The 14,662-nt window shown below is 42.3% G+C and overlaps 1 protein-coding gene across 1 annotated transcript in view; it reads right to left on the reverse strand.

The window, feature by feature from the left end:
- Nucleotides 1-14,662, reverse strand: part of CFAP54 (cilia and flagella associated protein 54) — a 216,676-nt gene that overhangs the window by 133,076 nt on the left and 68,938 nt on the right. The window contains exons 24-27 of the mRNA XM_084646844.1: nt 13,446-13,588; nt 4,478-4,625; nt 3,112-3,267; nt 1,191-1,313 (exon numbers count right to left, since the gene is read on the reverse strand). Of these exons, the coding sequence (XP_084502970.1) occupies nt 1,191-1,313; nt 3,112-3,267; nt 4,478-4,625; nt 13,446-13,588 (570 nt within the window). The remainder of the gene's footprint in view (nt 1-1,190; nt 1,314-3,111; nt 3,268-4,477; nt 4,626-13,445; nt 13,589-14,662) is intronic.

The following is a 14,662-nucleotide window of genomic DNA, read 5'->3' on the forward strand; positions in this document are numbered from 1 at the left end:
ACTATTAGAGATATTAGCCAATGACTAAAACTCCACATTTAATAATGTACAGTGCAATAACATCAGTTTATTGATGAGGAATTGTAAACTTGAAGAATTTAGATTAGAATTTTCAAATCTTCCTGTCCAAGTGTCTAAATCTGTAGTTATGAATCTCAGTTTATACACCCTCTTTTGCATGTAGATTTTTTTTTCAAAGCTGTAGTAGGCACATTGCTGTTTTGAAAATCTGATTTGATATGTACACACTAACCCTTTTGTTCCATTACCAGGTGTTGTCTCTGGGGAATGCAGAGAATCTCTTCTTCACAAGTACCTAACAACTTCGGTATGCCCTGAATTGGTCTAACTTTTCAGCCACCTCCTCTGGCTAGGTGCTTTCCCGCCTACTTTAAAAATACTCTATTGTGCTCTTGACCAGGCCCATAATTCAAAATACTAGGTGCATCACACATCCACCCCAAATGTTCCACAGCCTTACAGGCACTTTGAATCAAATGTTGACAAATCATTGTATGCCTATGTTCCACTTCAAGATTTAATTAGGCTCCTCTGTCCCTACTAAGGCATATAAAATGCATTAAAAATTCCAGCCTTAGTTCCAGGTTCTATTTACTAAACCAACACTTTCAAACTAGGGTTGTATGTAAAACTGTTTACCTTCCATCATAGTGGTACCAGAAGGTAGACTAGTGGTAATTTCCACACTAAGATTTCTTACTAGTAAGGCACTAAAAGTCATCTGTTAGACCAGATAGGGATATTTCACACTATAAAAATAAGCACTCCATTTTATGACCTATTATACCACAACTAAGATTTTTCATTTCTAACATACAGTCCAATAAAGAATAAAATGTAAAGTTGGTGAAATCTAGGTATCACAAAGTACAAATGAAAATGAGGTCACTGATTTCATCCAGTAAGTAACAAATAAATCTATGCCCTGAACAAACTACTTTCTAAAGTTTCTGATTTTTAAAACTTCAACAATAACAGTATTACTAAAATGTGCTGATTCAAAATATGCCTGTAAATAGTTTTTATACCACTATTTCTCACTTTAGGCTTTTATTCAAGCGTGCCAAACTTTTCTTAAGGTCAGATCAGTAAGATGAAGGTTTGTCTAATTTTTTCATGTTATCTACTGAGCCTTAAGTCTATAGTCCTAAACACACTAAAGAAAATACCTGTGCTGCATAAAAGGAGGAGCAAGCTATCATATGCTGAATACTTTCATAACAACCAGTCTGTTTCCTCTGTAAGGTAGAACTTGGGACTTCTTGCAGGACTGTTAGACACTTGATGAGGATCTGAAAGTACAAGGATTACAATATGAAGCACTAAATCTGAAGAGATTTTCCAGGGTCAGTGCCCAGCAATGTATCATCTTGTTCTACTTGACTGTAATCCTTAAAAATAGTTTACTGAATACACAGGGTAAGATCCTAGCCCCATTGAAATCAGTAGTAAATGTGACCAAACTTTCACTCACTCTGCCTACGGTAATAGATATAAAAGTGATAGGTATTTTTGCTGTTTTAATTAGTCAGAAATAAAATAATTTATGATTATAGTATGAGATAACATACTCAGATGGCTCTGTTGCAAATTGTTTTGAGCTGGTCAGAAATTTAAATGAAAAGCAAATTCACAATTTTTTGTTTTGCAGTCAGTTCTAAACATAAGAGATGGATTTCTCCCCCCCCCACACACCTTGTTTAACAGATATGAAAAGTGCATATTACCAAATTACTGTCCATTAGAATAAGGATCTGAACACGGAAGCTATGTTTCAATAGAGTGGTTGTGCATTTTGTATGATATCACAGCCAATAACTACCCAACTGAGAGATTATCATTAGACAGATACAGTATGTGAACAGAATCCCTCTGCCTTTTCCCAGTTGCTCTCATCCCATCTCTAGTTTTAACACAGTAATTATTGCTAGCTGTTTTAAGTTATTTAGCTCAGTCTAACTATAAACTGGAATCTATTTTTGTTTTTATTTCTTGATCATGAGTTAGTCTTTGGATGCTGCCAACAATATGTTTAACTGAATCCTTGATGAAACTAAATAGTATTTATGCCAAACACAGAAATGGAGGGAAGGGGGCTCAAGTAGTCCTTCAGTTTTCATTTGGAAGATGCTTGCTTTTGGAAAGGAGCTTTGTTTTTAAAAGAAAACATCTCTCCATTGAAAACAGAAAGTGAATTATCAAGACACCTGTTAGGGGGCTTATTCCTTCACCCACTTTGTTCATGGGAGAAGGACCAGGAAAGTGAGAGCAACAATACCCGAAGTCCAAAGGTGCAAACAATTTGATGTTTATTGGGGTGAACTTCCAGCAAGAATGATTCCAGTTTCCTTCCTTAGTGTCCCCCTTCCCAACTCTGACACCACACAGCCTTACACCTGTGTCCCTGTTCCCATTCCTGCCCTTAGCCAAACATGATTCCAATTTCCCCACCCCCATTCCCTGTTCCCATTTCCCCCACACACACAAGCACCCACTTCCTGATTGCAGACTATATAGTAAAACTTGAGTTCTGCTTAGCTATACCTTAACCAATCATTTTCCTGAAATTTAACTAACCAATCTTAACATATTGTAACATGATTATGTAACCAATTATATCCCACCACCTTAATTAGTTTACACCCAGCAAAATTAATTATACAGCAGACATGAACAATCACAAAACCAGACAGAGATTATACAGACAAACAATAGGTGCTATTGGTGCTATTAGTCGAGACACTACTGCTTGTAAATGGAATATAGTTAGAGGTTATGGCCCAGATTCTGCCATGGTTTAAATCCACCACAGTACCCCATGAATTCAAGGGAATTACTCTGAATTTACACTAGCATATCTGAGAAAAGAATCTAGATTCATGGATTTTAAGCTATACAGTACCGGACATGCATAGAATAAATACTTTGTTTGTTGTGAAGTTATCAAAAGCATTAAAAATTTTGCTCTCAATAAGCTCCTAAGAACACAGAGCCTACAAGTTTGGTTCACCTTCTGTCTACTTCATTATATATTAAATTTTAAATTCAGAAGATTTGTATGCAAGCTGCCTCTCTTTTAAATGATCTTACCTGAACTACTGGCACTGAAGCAATCTTGTGATAGATAATCGGAGCAAGGAGACCATAACATTGAACAACAGATTGCAGGGCATAATTTGCATCATTTAACCAATTACTGAGTTCAATCGCCACTACCATTCTCTCACATTCAGCTAGTCTAGCAACCTGTAAATGAACAAACATTTTTATTCAGATGTAAATTCTGTTTAAATTACTTATCTCAGAGGGTAGAAGAATAAAGATATTTTGTATCTTAAGCAGCAGTATAATTGCTAGGATGTAGGATGTGTGAATTTGGAATAAGCTTTGCAGTGATCCCTGCTAGAAATATATAAGAGAAAGCAGTATTGTCAATGACTCCAAAGGAAGACTGTGATTGTGAACTAATTGTGACGTTTGACTATAAGCTTTCAAAGCCTTTGACTCAATCTCAGTTCCTTTTTCACTGAGCAAGGAAAGAGGCTGTGGCACAAAAAATTTTTTTTAGCAAAGTAGAAATTTCACATGCTAACCTCTCTCATTTAATTGATGGGAAGGTATCAACTCCCTTCTTAACCTGACATTTTAGGTCCCAATTCTGCAGCTCTTGCTCATGTGTGCAGGCCCAGTGAAGTCATTGATATGCCTCACATGAGTAGGGGCTACAGCATTGGATCCTTAGACAAAAGAAGTGCAATGGGACCTGGAATAGAAATGGAGTGAAAGTTGAGTTGATATAACTTTGCATTCTTATCTTCAAGAAATACGATATCACTCTTTTTGGGAGTCAGAGAGGCAAGAAAGAACTCAGGCTAGTATGTCAAAAATATCCTATTACAAGTTTAACAGTAAAAAAAAACAAACAAACAGGTCAAGTCACAAAAACATTTATAAAGAAAAAATTCTAGCAACATTGAAGTAGCACAACATTAACAATGATTTTTTCCTCTTTTTTTAGGACTTGATCCAGACCCCACTGCAGCCAATGGAAGTCCTTCCATTGGTTTCAGTGTGCTTTTCCCCTTAATCAGGGAATAATTGATCTGGAAACAGCCCTTTTACCAAAGATACAAAAATGTCAGCATGTGTTAACAGACCTTAAAAACACACAAAGAAAAGGAATACTTGTGGCACCTTAGAGACTAACAAATTTATTTAGTCTCTCAGGTGCCACAAGTACTCCTTTTCTTTTTGCGAATACAGACTAACACAGCTGCTACTCTGAAACCTTAAAAACACAGAAGATTGTATCTTGATGGATACCATGCTAATGAAGAATGTGAGACACTGCAGTTACAGTTAATACATTGTAAAATATACCAGTGAATTTTGAGATGCAACTGGTCAAATCAAAAAGATAAACTCAACCCCAGCATTAGTTTTAAGCCAAACATACTTGTCCATTGTACAGTATCTCTTTCGAACAAATGGAATCACAGAAGAGTGCTCCTTCCTTAACATTAATCTCATTAATAATAAAAATGCTCCTAAGAAAGAGGTTCAAGAGGATTGGAGAAGTCTGAGATACAGCATCAAGACATAACCTACAAAATACAAAAAAGGAAAAATAATCTTAAAAGTACATAATTACAATATAGACATTCCACATATAAACTGCATAATTTGTGAAAATACAAATTCCAATTGTAACATAAATCAAAAGGATTAATACAGCTGCTGCTGCTGCTGATGCAAATGAGATTAATTTCACTTAACTCTGCCCAGTGATGTCAGCATTGGACTAGAGGAGAAAATTCTCCTGCTTTGGCCTACGCAGGGCAGCTAGTACCCCAGGGTGGCTTTTTTCATTGTTCTTCCTTTTAACATAGTCATGCTATTGTATCATCATCTTTTGACAATTTGGAAGTTACTTCAAGGATATAACAGGCTATTTACTTTTTAATCAGTTTCTTCCTCTATGGCTGTCTTTTATTATTATTATTTTGTGTTGTGGTAGCACCTAAAACAGGGGTTGGCAAACTTTTTGGTCCGAGGGCTATGTCTGGGTATGGAATTGTATGGCAGGCCATGAATACTCACAAAACTGGGGTTGGGTGTAGGAAGGGGTGAGGGCTCTGTGGTGGAGCCAGAAAAGAGGAGTTCAGGGTGCGGGAGGAGGCTCTGGGCTGGGGAAGAGGGTTGGAGTGAGGGCTCGGGCTGAGGTAGGGCTGGGGATTTGGGGTGTAAGAGGGTGCTCCAGACTGGAGAGCAGGAGTGGGGCAAGCCAGCTGGATTAAAACGGCTGGTGGGCTGGATGTGGCCCATGGGCCTTAGTCTGCCCACCCCTGGCCTAAAAGCTCTATTCAGGGATCAGGGCCCCCACTGTGACAGCCATTGTACATACATGCACACTGAAAGCACTATTCGTATACCAAAGAGTTAATTAAGTATTCATAATATTTTCCTTTTTCTGGTTGATGTTTTGGGGCAAAATTCTCAGTGCAGTATTTTTGTGCTTTTTCCAGAGGATTTCTTCTTTTTTAAATCCTTAGCCTGATAGCTTCTAACCTGCATTTTTATGCTATAACGAGTAAATTATTTGCTTCCCTTCACTGATTATGTCTCCTATAACAGTGGTTGTCAACCAGAGGTACCCCTAAGGGGATGCACGAGTCTTCCAGGGGGTACATAAACTCATCTGGATAGTTGCCAAGTTTTACAACTGGCTACCTAAAAAGCCCTAGCAAAGTCAACACAAACTAAAATTTCACACAGACAATGACTTGTTTATGCTGCTCTATATCATATACAGTACAATATTTATAGTCCAATCGATTTATTTTATAATTATATGGTAAAGATGAAAACGTAAGCACTTTTTCAGTAACAGTGTGCTGTAACACTTCTGTATTTTTATGTCTGATTTTGCAAGCAAGCAGTTTTTATGTAAGGTGAAACTTGGGGGTATGCAAGACAAATCAGACTCCTGAAAGGGGTACAGTAGTCTGGAAAGGTTTAGAACTATTGTCCTATAAGAAAGCTGAAAATAAAGGAACGAAGGGTCTGTAGACTTGTTCACATAGCTGACTTTACCAGACATCAACAGAGATTAATGGTGCAAGGCTTGGGTGTTTTTCTCTCCTTTAAACCCCTTCTGCAGTCTTCACTAGCCATTACTGCTTTTAGCCCTGGTCTACACTAGGACTTTAGGTCGAATTTAGCAACGTTAAATCAATTTAAACCTGCACCCGTCCACACAGTGAAGCCCTTTATTTCGACTTAAAGGGCTCTTAAAATCGATTTCCTTACTCCACCCCTGACAAGTGGATTAGCTCTTAAATCGGCCTTGCCGGGTTGAATTTGGGGTACTGTGGACACAATTCGACGGTATTGGCCTCCGGGAGCTATCCCAGAGTGCTCCATTGTGACCGCTCTGGACAGCACTCTCAACTCAGATGCACTGGCCAGGTAGACAGGAAAAGAACCGCAAACTTTTGAATCTCATTTCCTGTTTGGCCAGCGTGGCAAGCTGCAGGTGACCATGCAGAGCTCATCAGCACAGGTGACCATGATGGAGTCCCAGAATCGCAAAAGAGCTCCAGCATGGACCGAACGGGAGGTACGGGATCTGATCGCTGTTTGGGGAGAGGAATCCGTGCTATCAGAACTCCGTTCCAGTTTTCGAAATGCCAAAACCTTTGTGAAAATCTCCCAGGGCATGAAGGACAGAGGCCATAACAGGGACCCGAAGCAGTGCCGCGTGAAACTGAAGGAGCTGAGGCAAGCCTACCAGAAAACCAGAGAGGTGAACAGCCGCTCTGGGTCAGAGCCCCAAACATGCCGCTTCTATGATGAGCTGCATGCCATTTTAGGGGGTTCAGCCACCACTACCCCAGCCGTGTTGTTCGACTCCTTCAATGGAGATGGAGGCAATACGGAAGCAGGTTTTGGGGACGAAGAAGATGATGATGAGGAGGAGGTTGTAGATAGCTCACAGCAAGCAAGCGGAGAAACCGGTTTTCCCGACAGCCAGGAACTGTTTCTCACCCTAGACCTGGAGCCAGTACCCCCCGAACCCACCCAAGGCTGCCTCCTGGACCCAGCAGGCGGAGAAGGGACCTCTGGTGAGTGTACCTTTTAAAATGCTATACATGGTTTAAAAGCAAGCATGTGAAAGGATTACTTTGCCCTGGCATTTGCGGTTCTCCTAGATGTAGTCCTAAAGCCTTTGCAAAAGGTTTCTGGGGAGGGCAGCCTTATTTCGTCCTTCATGGTAGGACACTTTACCACTCCAGGCCAGTAACACGTACTCGGGAATCACTGTAGAACAAAGCATTGCAGTGTATGTTTGCTGGCATTCAACCAAAATCCGTTCTTTATCTCTCTGTGTTATCCTCAGGAGAGTGAGATATAATTCATGGTCACCTGGTTGAAATAGGGTGCTTTTCTTCAGGGACACTCAGAGGAGCCCATTCCTGCTGTGCTGTTTGCCTGTGGCTGAACAGAAATGTTCGCCGCTGTTAGCCACAGGGAGGGGGGAAGGTTGAGGTGGTAGTCACGCGGTGGGAGGAGGCAAAATGCGACCTTGTAACGAAAGCACATGTGCTATGTATGTAATGTTAACAGCAAGGTTTACCCTGAAAGAGTGTAGCGACTGTTTTATAAAATGTGTCTTTTTAAATACCGCTGTCCCTTTTTTTTTCTCCACCAGCTGCATGTGTTTCAATGATCACAGGATCTTCTCCTTCCCAGAGGCTAGTGAAGATTAGAAAGAAGAAAAAAAAACGCACTCGCGATGAAATGTTCTCCGAGCTCATGCTGTCCTCCCACACTGACAGAGCACAGACGAATGCGTGGAGGCAAATAATGTCAGAGTGCAGGAAAGCACAAAATGACCGGGAGGAGAGGTGGCGGGCTGAAGAGAGTAAGTGGCGGGCTGAAGAGAGTAAGTGGCGGGCTGAAGACAGGGCTGAAGCTCAAATGTGGCGGCAGCTTGATGAGAGGAGGCAGGATTCAATGCTGAGGCTGCTGCAGGACCAAACCAGAATGCTCCAGTGTATGGTTGAGCTGCAGCAAAGGCAGCTGGAACACAGACTGCCACTGCTGCCCCTCTGTAACCAACCGCCCTCCTCCCCAAGTTCCATAGCCTCCACACCCAGACGCCCAAGAACGCGGTGGGGGGGCCTCCGGCCAACCAGCCACTCCACCACAGAGGATTGCCCAAAAAAAAGAAGGCTGTCATTCAATAAATTTTAAAGTTGTAAACTTTTAAAGTGCTGTGCTTAAAGTGCTGTGTGGCATTTTCCTTCCCTCCTCCACCACCCCTCCTGGGATACCTTGGTAGTCATCTCCCTATTTGTGTGATGAATGAATAACGAATGCATGACTGTGAAGCAGCAATGACTTTATTGCCTCTGCAAGCGGTGATTAAAGGGAGGAGGGGAGGGTGGTTAGCTTACAGGGAAGTAGAGTGAACCAAGGGGCGGGGGGTTTCATCAAGGAGAAACAAACAGAACTTTCACAGCGTAGCCTGGCCAGTCATGAAACTGGTTTTCAAAGCTTCTCTGATGCGTACCACGCCCTCCTGTGCTCTTCTAACCGCCCTGGTGTCTGGCTGCGTGTAACCAGCAGCTAGGTGATTTGCCTCAGCCTCCCACCCCGCCATAAACGTCTCCCTCTTACTCTCACAGATATTGTGGAGCACACAGCAAGCAGTAATAACAGTGGGAATATTGGTTTTGCTGAGGTCTAAGCGAGTCAGTAAACTGCGCCAGCGCGCCTTTAAACGTCCAAATGCACATTCTACCACCATTCTGCACTTGCTCAGCCTGTAGTTGAACAGCTCCTGACTACTGTCCAGGCTGCCTGTGTACGGCTTCATGAGCCATGGCATTAAGGGGTAGGCTGGGTCCCCAAGGATACATATAGGCATTTCAACATCCCCAACAGTTATTTTCTGGTCTGGGAATAAAGTCCCTTCCTGCAGCTTTTGAAACAGACCAGAGTTCCTGAAGATGCGAGCGTCATGCACCTTTCCCGGCCATCCCACGTTGATGTTGGTGAAACGTCCCTTGTGATCCACCAGAGCTTGCAGCACTATCGAAAAGTACCCCTTGCGGTTTATGTACTCGCCGGCTTGGTGCTCCGGTGCCAAGATAGGGATATGGGTTCCGTCTATAGCCCCACCACAGTTAGGGAATCCCATTGCAGCAAAGCCATCCACTATGACCTGCACATTTCCCAGGGTCACTACCCTTGATATCAGCAGATCTTTGATTGCGTGAGCTACTTGCATCACAGCAGCCCCCACAGTAGATTTGCCCACTCCAAATTGATTCCCAACTGACCGGTAGCTGTCTGGCGTGGAAGCTTCCACAGGGCTATCGCCACTCGCTTCTCAACTGTGAGGGCTGCTCTCATCCTGGTATTCATGCGCTTCAGGGCAGGGGAAAGCAAGTCACAAAGTTCCATGAAAGTGCCCTTACGCATGCGAAAGTTTCGCAGCCACTGGGAATCGTCCCAGACCTGCAACACTATGCGGTCCCACCAGTCTGTGCTTGTTTCCCGAGCCCAGAATCGGCGTTCCACAGCATGAACCTGCCCCATTAGCACCATGATGCATGCATTGGCAGGGCCCATGCTTTCAGAGAAATCTGTGTCCATGTCCTGATCACTCACGGGACCGCGCTGACGTCGCCTCCTCGCCCGGTATCGCGTTGCCATGTTCTGGTGCTGCATATACTGCTGGATAATGCGTGTGGTGGTTGATGTGCTCCTAATTGCCAAAATGAGCTCAGCGGCCTCCATGCTTGCCTTGGTATGGCGTCCGCACAGAAAAAAGGCGCGGAACGATTGTCTGCCATTGCTCTGACGGAGGGAGGGGCGACTGACGACACGGCTTACAGGGTTGGCTTCAGGGAGCTAAAATCAACAAAGGGTGTGCCTGTACATCAAGGAGTATTTCAGGCAGGACTGCACGGAGGGTTCCAATAAGAAATGGTGCACCAAAGTTATCGTTGTTATTGGAACAAGGAGGTTAGCCTGGCCTCTGATTGATACATGGCTAGATTAACCTCGCTGCGCCTTCTCTGTGACTGACTGCAGTGTGATCTAGACAGGGGAGGAGGAAAATGAGTACAAAACAAATCTGGTCTATTTCTTGTTCTGACCCACTCCATCTATCCTTTACATCTTTGGCTGGCAGCAGACGGTGCAGAAGGACTGCATGCCATCCACATCTCATGGCTGCTCGGCAGAAGATGGTACAGTACGACTGCTAGCAGTCCGTATCGCCTGCCCGCTCACCATAAGACGGTTCAATAGGACTGACTGCAGGACTAAAGAGAATGACCTGCTCAAGTCACTCCAAATTTAGTCCCTGCGCCCATGTCTGCCCAGGCGCTCCTGATCGACCTCACAGAGGCGACCAGGAGCACCTCAGACATGACGATGACGGCTACCAGTCGTACTGTACCGTCTGCTGCCACAAGGCAAGGGGTTGCTGCTACTGTGTAGCAATGCCGTACCGCGTCTGCCAGCATCCAGGAGACATAGGGTGACGGTTACCTGAGCGGGCTCCATGCTTGCCGTGGTATGGCGTCTGCACAGGTAACTCAGGAAAAAAGGCGCGAAATGATTGTCTGCCCTTGCTTTCACGGGGGGAGGGAGGGTGGGAACGGGGGCCTGACGATATGTACCCAGAACCACCCGCGACAATGTTTTAGCCCCATCAGGCATTGGGATATCAACCCAGAATTCCAATGGGCAGCGGAGACTGCGGGAACTGTGGGATAGCTACCCACAGTGCAACGCTCCGGAAGTCGACGCTTGCCTCGGTACTGTGGAAGCGCTCCGCCGAGTTAATGCACTTAATGCACTTAGAGCATTTTCTGTGGGGACACACACACTCGAATATATAAAACCGATTTCAAAAAAACCGACTTCTATAAATTCGACCTAATTTCGTAGTGTAGACATACCCTTAATGTAGTCAAATTAGCCAATCAGAGATCTATGGCTAAGCAAATTGAAACAGGCTGACTAAGATTTAAGGGACTGACCCTATACTCATTTAAGTCAATGAGTGAATTTCTATTAATTTAAATGGGAGTTGGATCTGGAACTGAGGGAGAAGCAAATCTCTAGAAAGCATTTGAGCAGGTATTCAAAACCTACACTTTAAAACTGATTCATATAACTCAAAGTTGGATATAGTTTCATCAAAGTTAAATTTGTAACAAAAAAACATTACGTGTTTAGGAAAAAATAAGAAAGATTTGGAAAAAAGATAATGAAAAACCAGTGCAAAATGGGAGTACTATGGGCCTGTTCAGGTCCCAAAATTTCTAACAAGGATTTAAATTAAATAATGCTTTGTACTTCACAAAAATAAGCTTACAAAAGACTTTATAATGTGTATTTATATGAGACTATTAGATACTCTGGAATCTTTGGAAAGGAAGGAGTCTTGCCAAGTCTGACCCCCCAATTATTTTTTCAAATAATATTTTGTATACTTTCCTAATTTCCTTAATTTATAGCATTGTCTCCTTTATAGGAATCAACTACAATGACTCTGGTCTTGCTGTGGAATGGGAATGTATTATGATTACAATATGAAGAAGACAATTATTTTTTCAAATAATATTTTGTATACTTTCCTAATTTCCCTAATTTATAGCATTGTCTCCTTTATAGGAATCAACTACAATGACTCTGGTCTTGCTGTGGAATGGGAATGTATTATGATTACAATATGAAGAAGTAAGAGCAATATATGTTTTTAGAAAAAGAGTTATTTTCTGTGCTCTGAATTCTTTACATTAGGCTTTTAATGTCCTGGGTTGTTTCTGGCAAAACTGAAGCTTATGAATATTTTATTTATATTTTATTTCAATAGTGATGCCAAAGTTTTCTAATTTACACAATAATCCCTAAAAGAAGATGAGGATGTATACTAGATGTTTTGGATAAATGTTTGTTAATCTATCAGCAGTCGACATACATTTAATTGTATATTGATTTTTTTTTTTTGTATATTACTTTATACATCAAAACGCAATGTGTCTTTTCCTCTTATCTTTTCATTACAGGTTTGCTTGCTTTTGTGACTGTACCTATGGCGTTTTAATGGACAGTTGAATTAAAACTTTTGTAATTATGAAAACCTTATAATACTTATTTCCATGTTTTCCTTTATCACAGTTATATAGTTGGAATTTTATTTAGTTATAGGTAGCATAATTTTTAAAGGATTATTCCTAAAATATTTTAGTATATTAAAAATATACTGGCAGATTTTTTAATTAAAAACAATTTGCAAATATCCACAGATTTTGAGTGCCCCACTTGACACCAGAGACCTGGCTTTCAGCATTTCTTGAGCCCCTGTTGCTCCCATTCATTTCAATTGGAATTGTAGGTGCTCATTCCTAAGCCTACAATTTTGTCATAGAGGTCACAGAAGTCACCGACTCCGAATTTCCAAAGACCTCCATGACTTCAGCCCTGACAGCTGGGAGCTGCAGGGTCCTGCTGCCTCCTGCAGCAGCAGGGAGCTGTGAGGTAATCCCGCCACGTGAGGCAGCAGACCCCCAAACTCCAAGCCTCTGTGGACAGAGGGGGTACCCCACAGCTCCCCAGCCACCATAGGCAGGGGGATCCCCGGAGCTCCCCACTGTGGCGGCAGCAGGGGGATCCCCAAAGCTTCCTGCCACGATGGTGGGGTAGAGGGACCCCCGCAGCTCCCTGCTGCGCAGTGAGGGTGGGGGACCTCCATAGCCCCGGGCCACCGTGAGGAGCAGGGGTGCCCCCACAGCTCTCCACAATGGCGGCAGCAGGGGGATCCCAGCAGCTCCCCACTGCCAGGGAGAGGGCAGGTGGACCTTGCAGCTCTGAGCCCCCACAGATGGTGGAGGCCCCGGATCTCCCAGCCACCCCTGCAGCTGCCCAGCTCCTTCCCATTTTATCATGGATATTTTTAGTAAAAAAGTCAGGGGGCTTCCATGAATTTTTCTTTATTGCCCGTGACCTGTCTGTGACTTTTACGAAAAATATCCATGACAAAATTTTAGCCTTACTCATACCATCTGGAAGTCTAGATCCAGGCGCCTTGTGCTTGGCATCAGAAAATGAGGCTAACAAAATTAATGAACAATTCCTAAAAATTTAACCTGTCTAGACTGAGAAAACACTGTTACAAAGGAAAAATATGCAAATACTAGAGATACCATTTATAATGAAAACTCTGTGCTAATTTCATGACACTATATATTTTTGTATGACAAAGTTAACAATTGTGATTTATTTTTAGAGCATTTTTCATGCTAGGAGTATCAGCACAATTTCACAGCTTGTTACTCTGCAAAATAAAATGGTACACATTTACAATTGACTGCTATTTAAAAATCATTTTTGGCAATTACCTGTTCTGAGATATAGTCAAATTGTTGCTAGCAGAAATAACTGCTAGATCAGCAGATGGTGTTGAAGGAGCCAAGACAAAATAGTCCCACATTGGTGAAAATGCTTTTTTGGCTAATGTATAGTTATCTGTCTGATAGGCAATCTACAAGAAAAGCATAGTTTTGAAATGACATGATTTTTATACTAAAAGTTGTTAGCAAGTAATATCATTATGAATGTGTTAATTCAAATAAAGCTGTTGACTTTCCTTGTTGTTTACATAGCCATACCAAGTCAATTCTCACTACAGTAATAAGCAAGGCTTTAACTCTTGTAATTCTATCCCCTTTCTACATTTCATGGAAGTTTATAACATTTGTGAGAATACTATCAGAACCATATCTGAGTAAAATAAATATAACCTTCATTTGATTCTGCTAGAATTTGTAGGACTTGAGTTTCAGCACTAGCATCAGAAAGGGTGGAACAAGGCCTTGGTCATTCAGCTGCACAGAGTCCTGTATGGGAATCATGTAGGTGTTACTACAGTTTGCGTAGCTGTACTAACTCCTTCTGGGTTTCCTCTACAACTGCTACTACTGCAGCAGCCATGGATGAGGGGATGCAAATGGATCCACAAAAATGAGCAGCCATTCATGTGCACAGCTCTTGCCTCTGCAGATCTAGGAGAACCTTTCTCACAGCTTTCCAAAATCAACAGGGCTGGAAGGTTTCACTCTCTGCCCAATGTGCAGCTCCCTCAAATTCCTCCTTGTTGAGACGAAGTTTATAAGAAGTATAACAAAGTTGCCTCACAGAGTTTTCCTGAAACCTGTTGCTGGTTTCTCCTTTGGAGGGGTTGGATTTAGCTCCTGGAAAGTTTAATCAAATCTTTAATCCCCATTCCTCAGAGTTTCATTTGAATGATCTCCTGCTGTTGGCCTGAACCCCAAAACGCAAAAGGAAAGAGGAGGATGCTAAGGGAAAAAAAACCCCAAGAGACTAAAAGGGGATTAAACAGGAAGCGACCGACATAGAAAAAAAGAAAGAAAAGGACAAGAGACGTAGTCCAAAAACATCTTCCCCCTTAAGATGGTCCCACATCGTTTTTGAAGTCCGAATTAGTAAGAGTGCTAAAGTCTATCGTTTGTTGTTTTAAAGTTGTGATTTGTCCTAATTATGTTTGTTGGCAAGTCCTGAAATTTTATCTTGTAACCTGACTAAAATAAGGTTTGGA

This window comes from Lepidochelys olivacea (genome assembly GCF_965140295.1).
Source record: "Lepidochelys olivacea isolate rLepOli2 genome assembly, chromosome: 1".
Taxonomy (NCBI): Eukaryota; Metazoa; Chordata; order Testudines; family Cheloniidae; genus Lepidochelys; species Lepidochelys olivacea.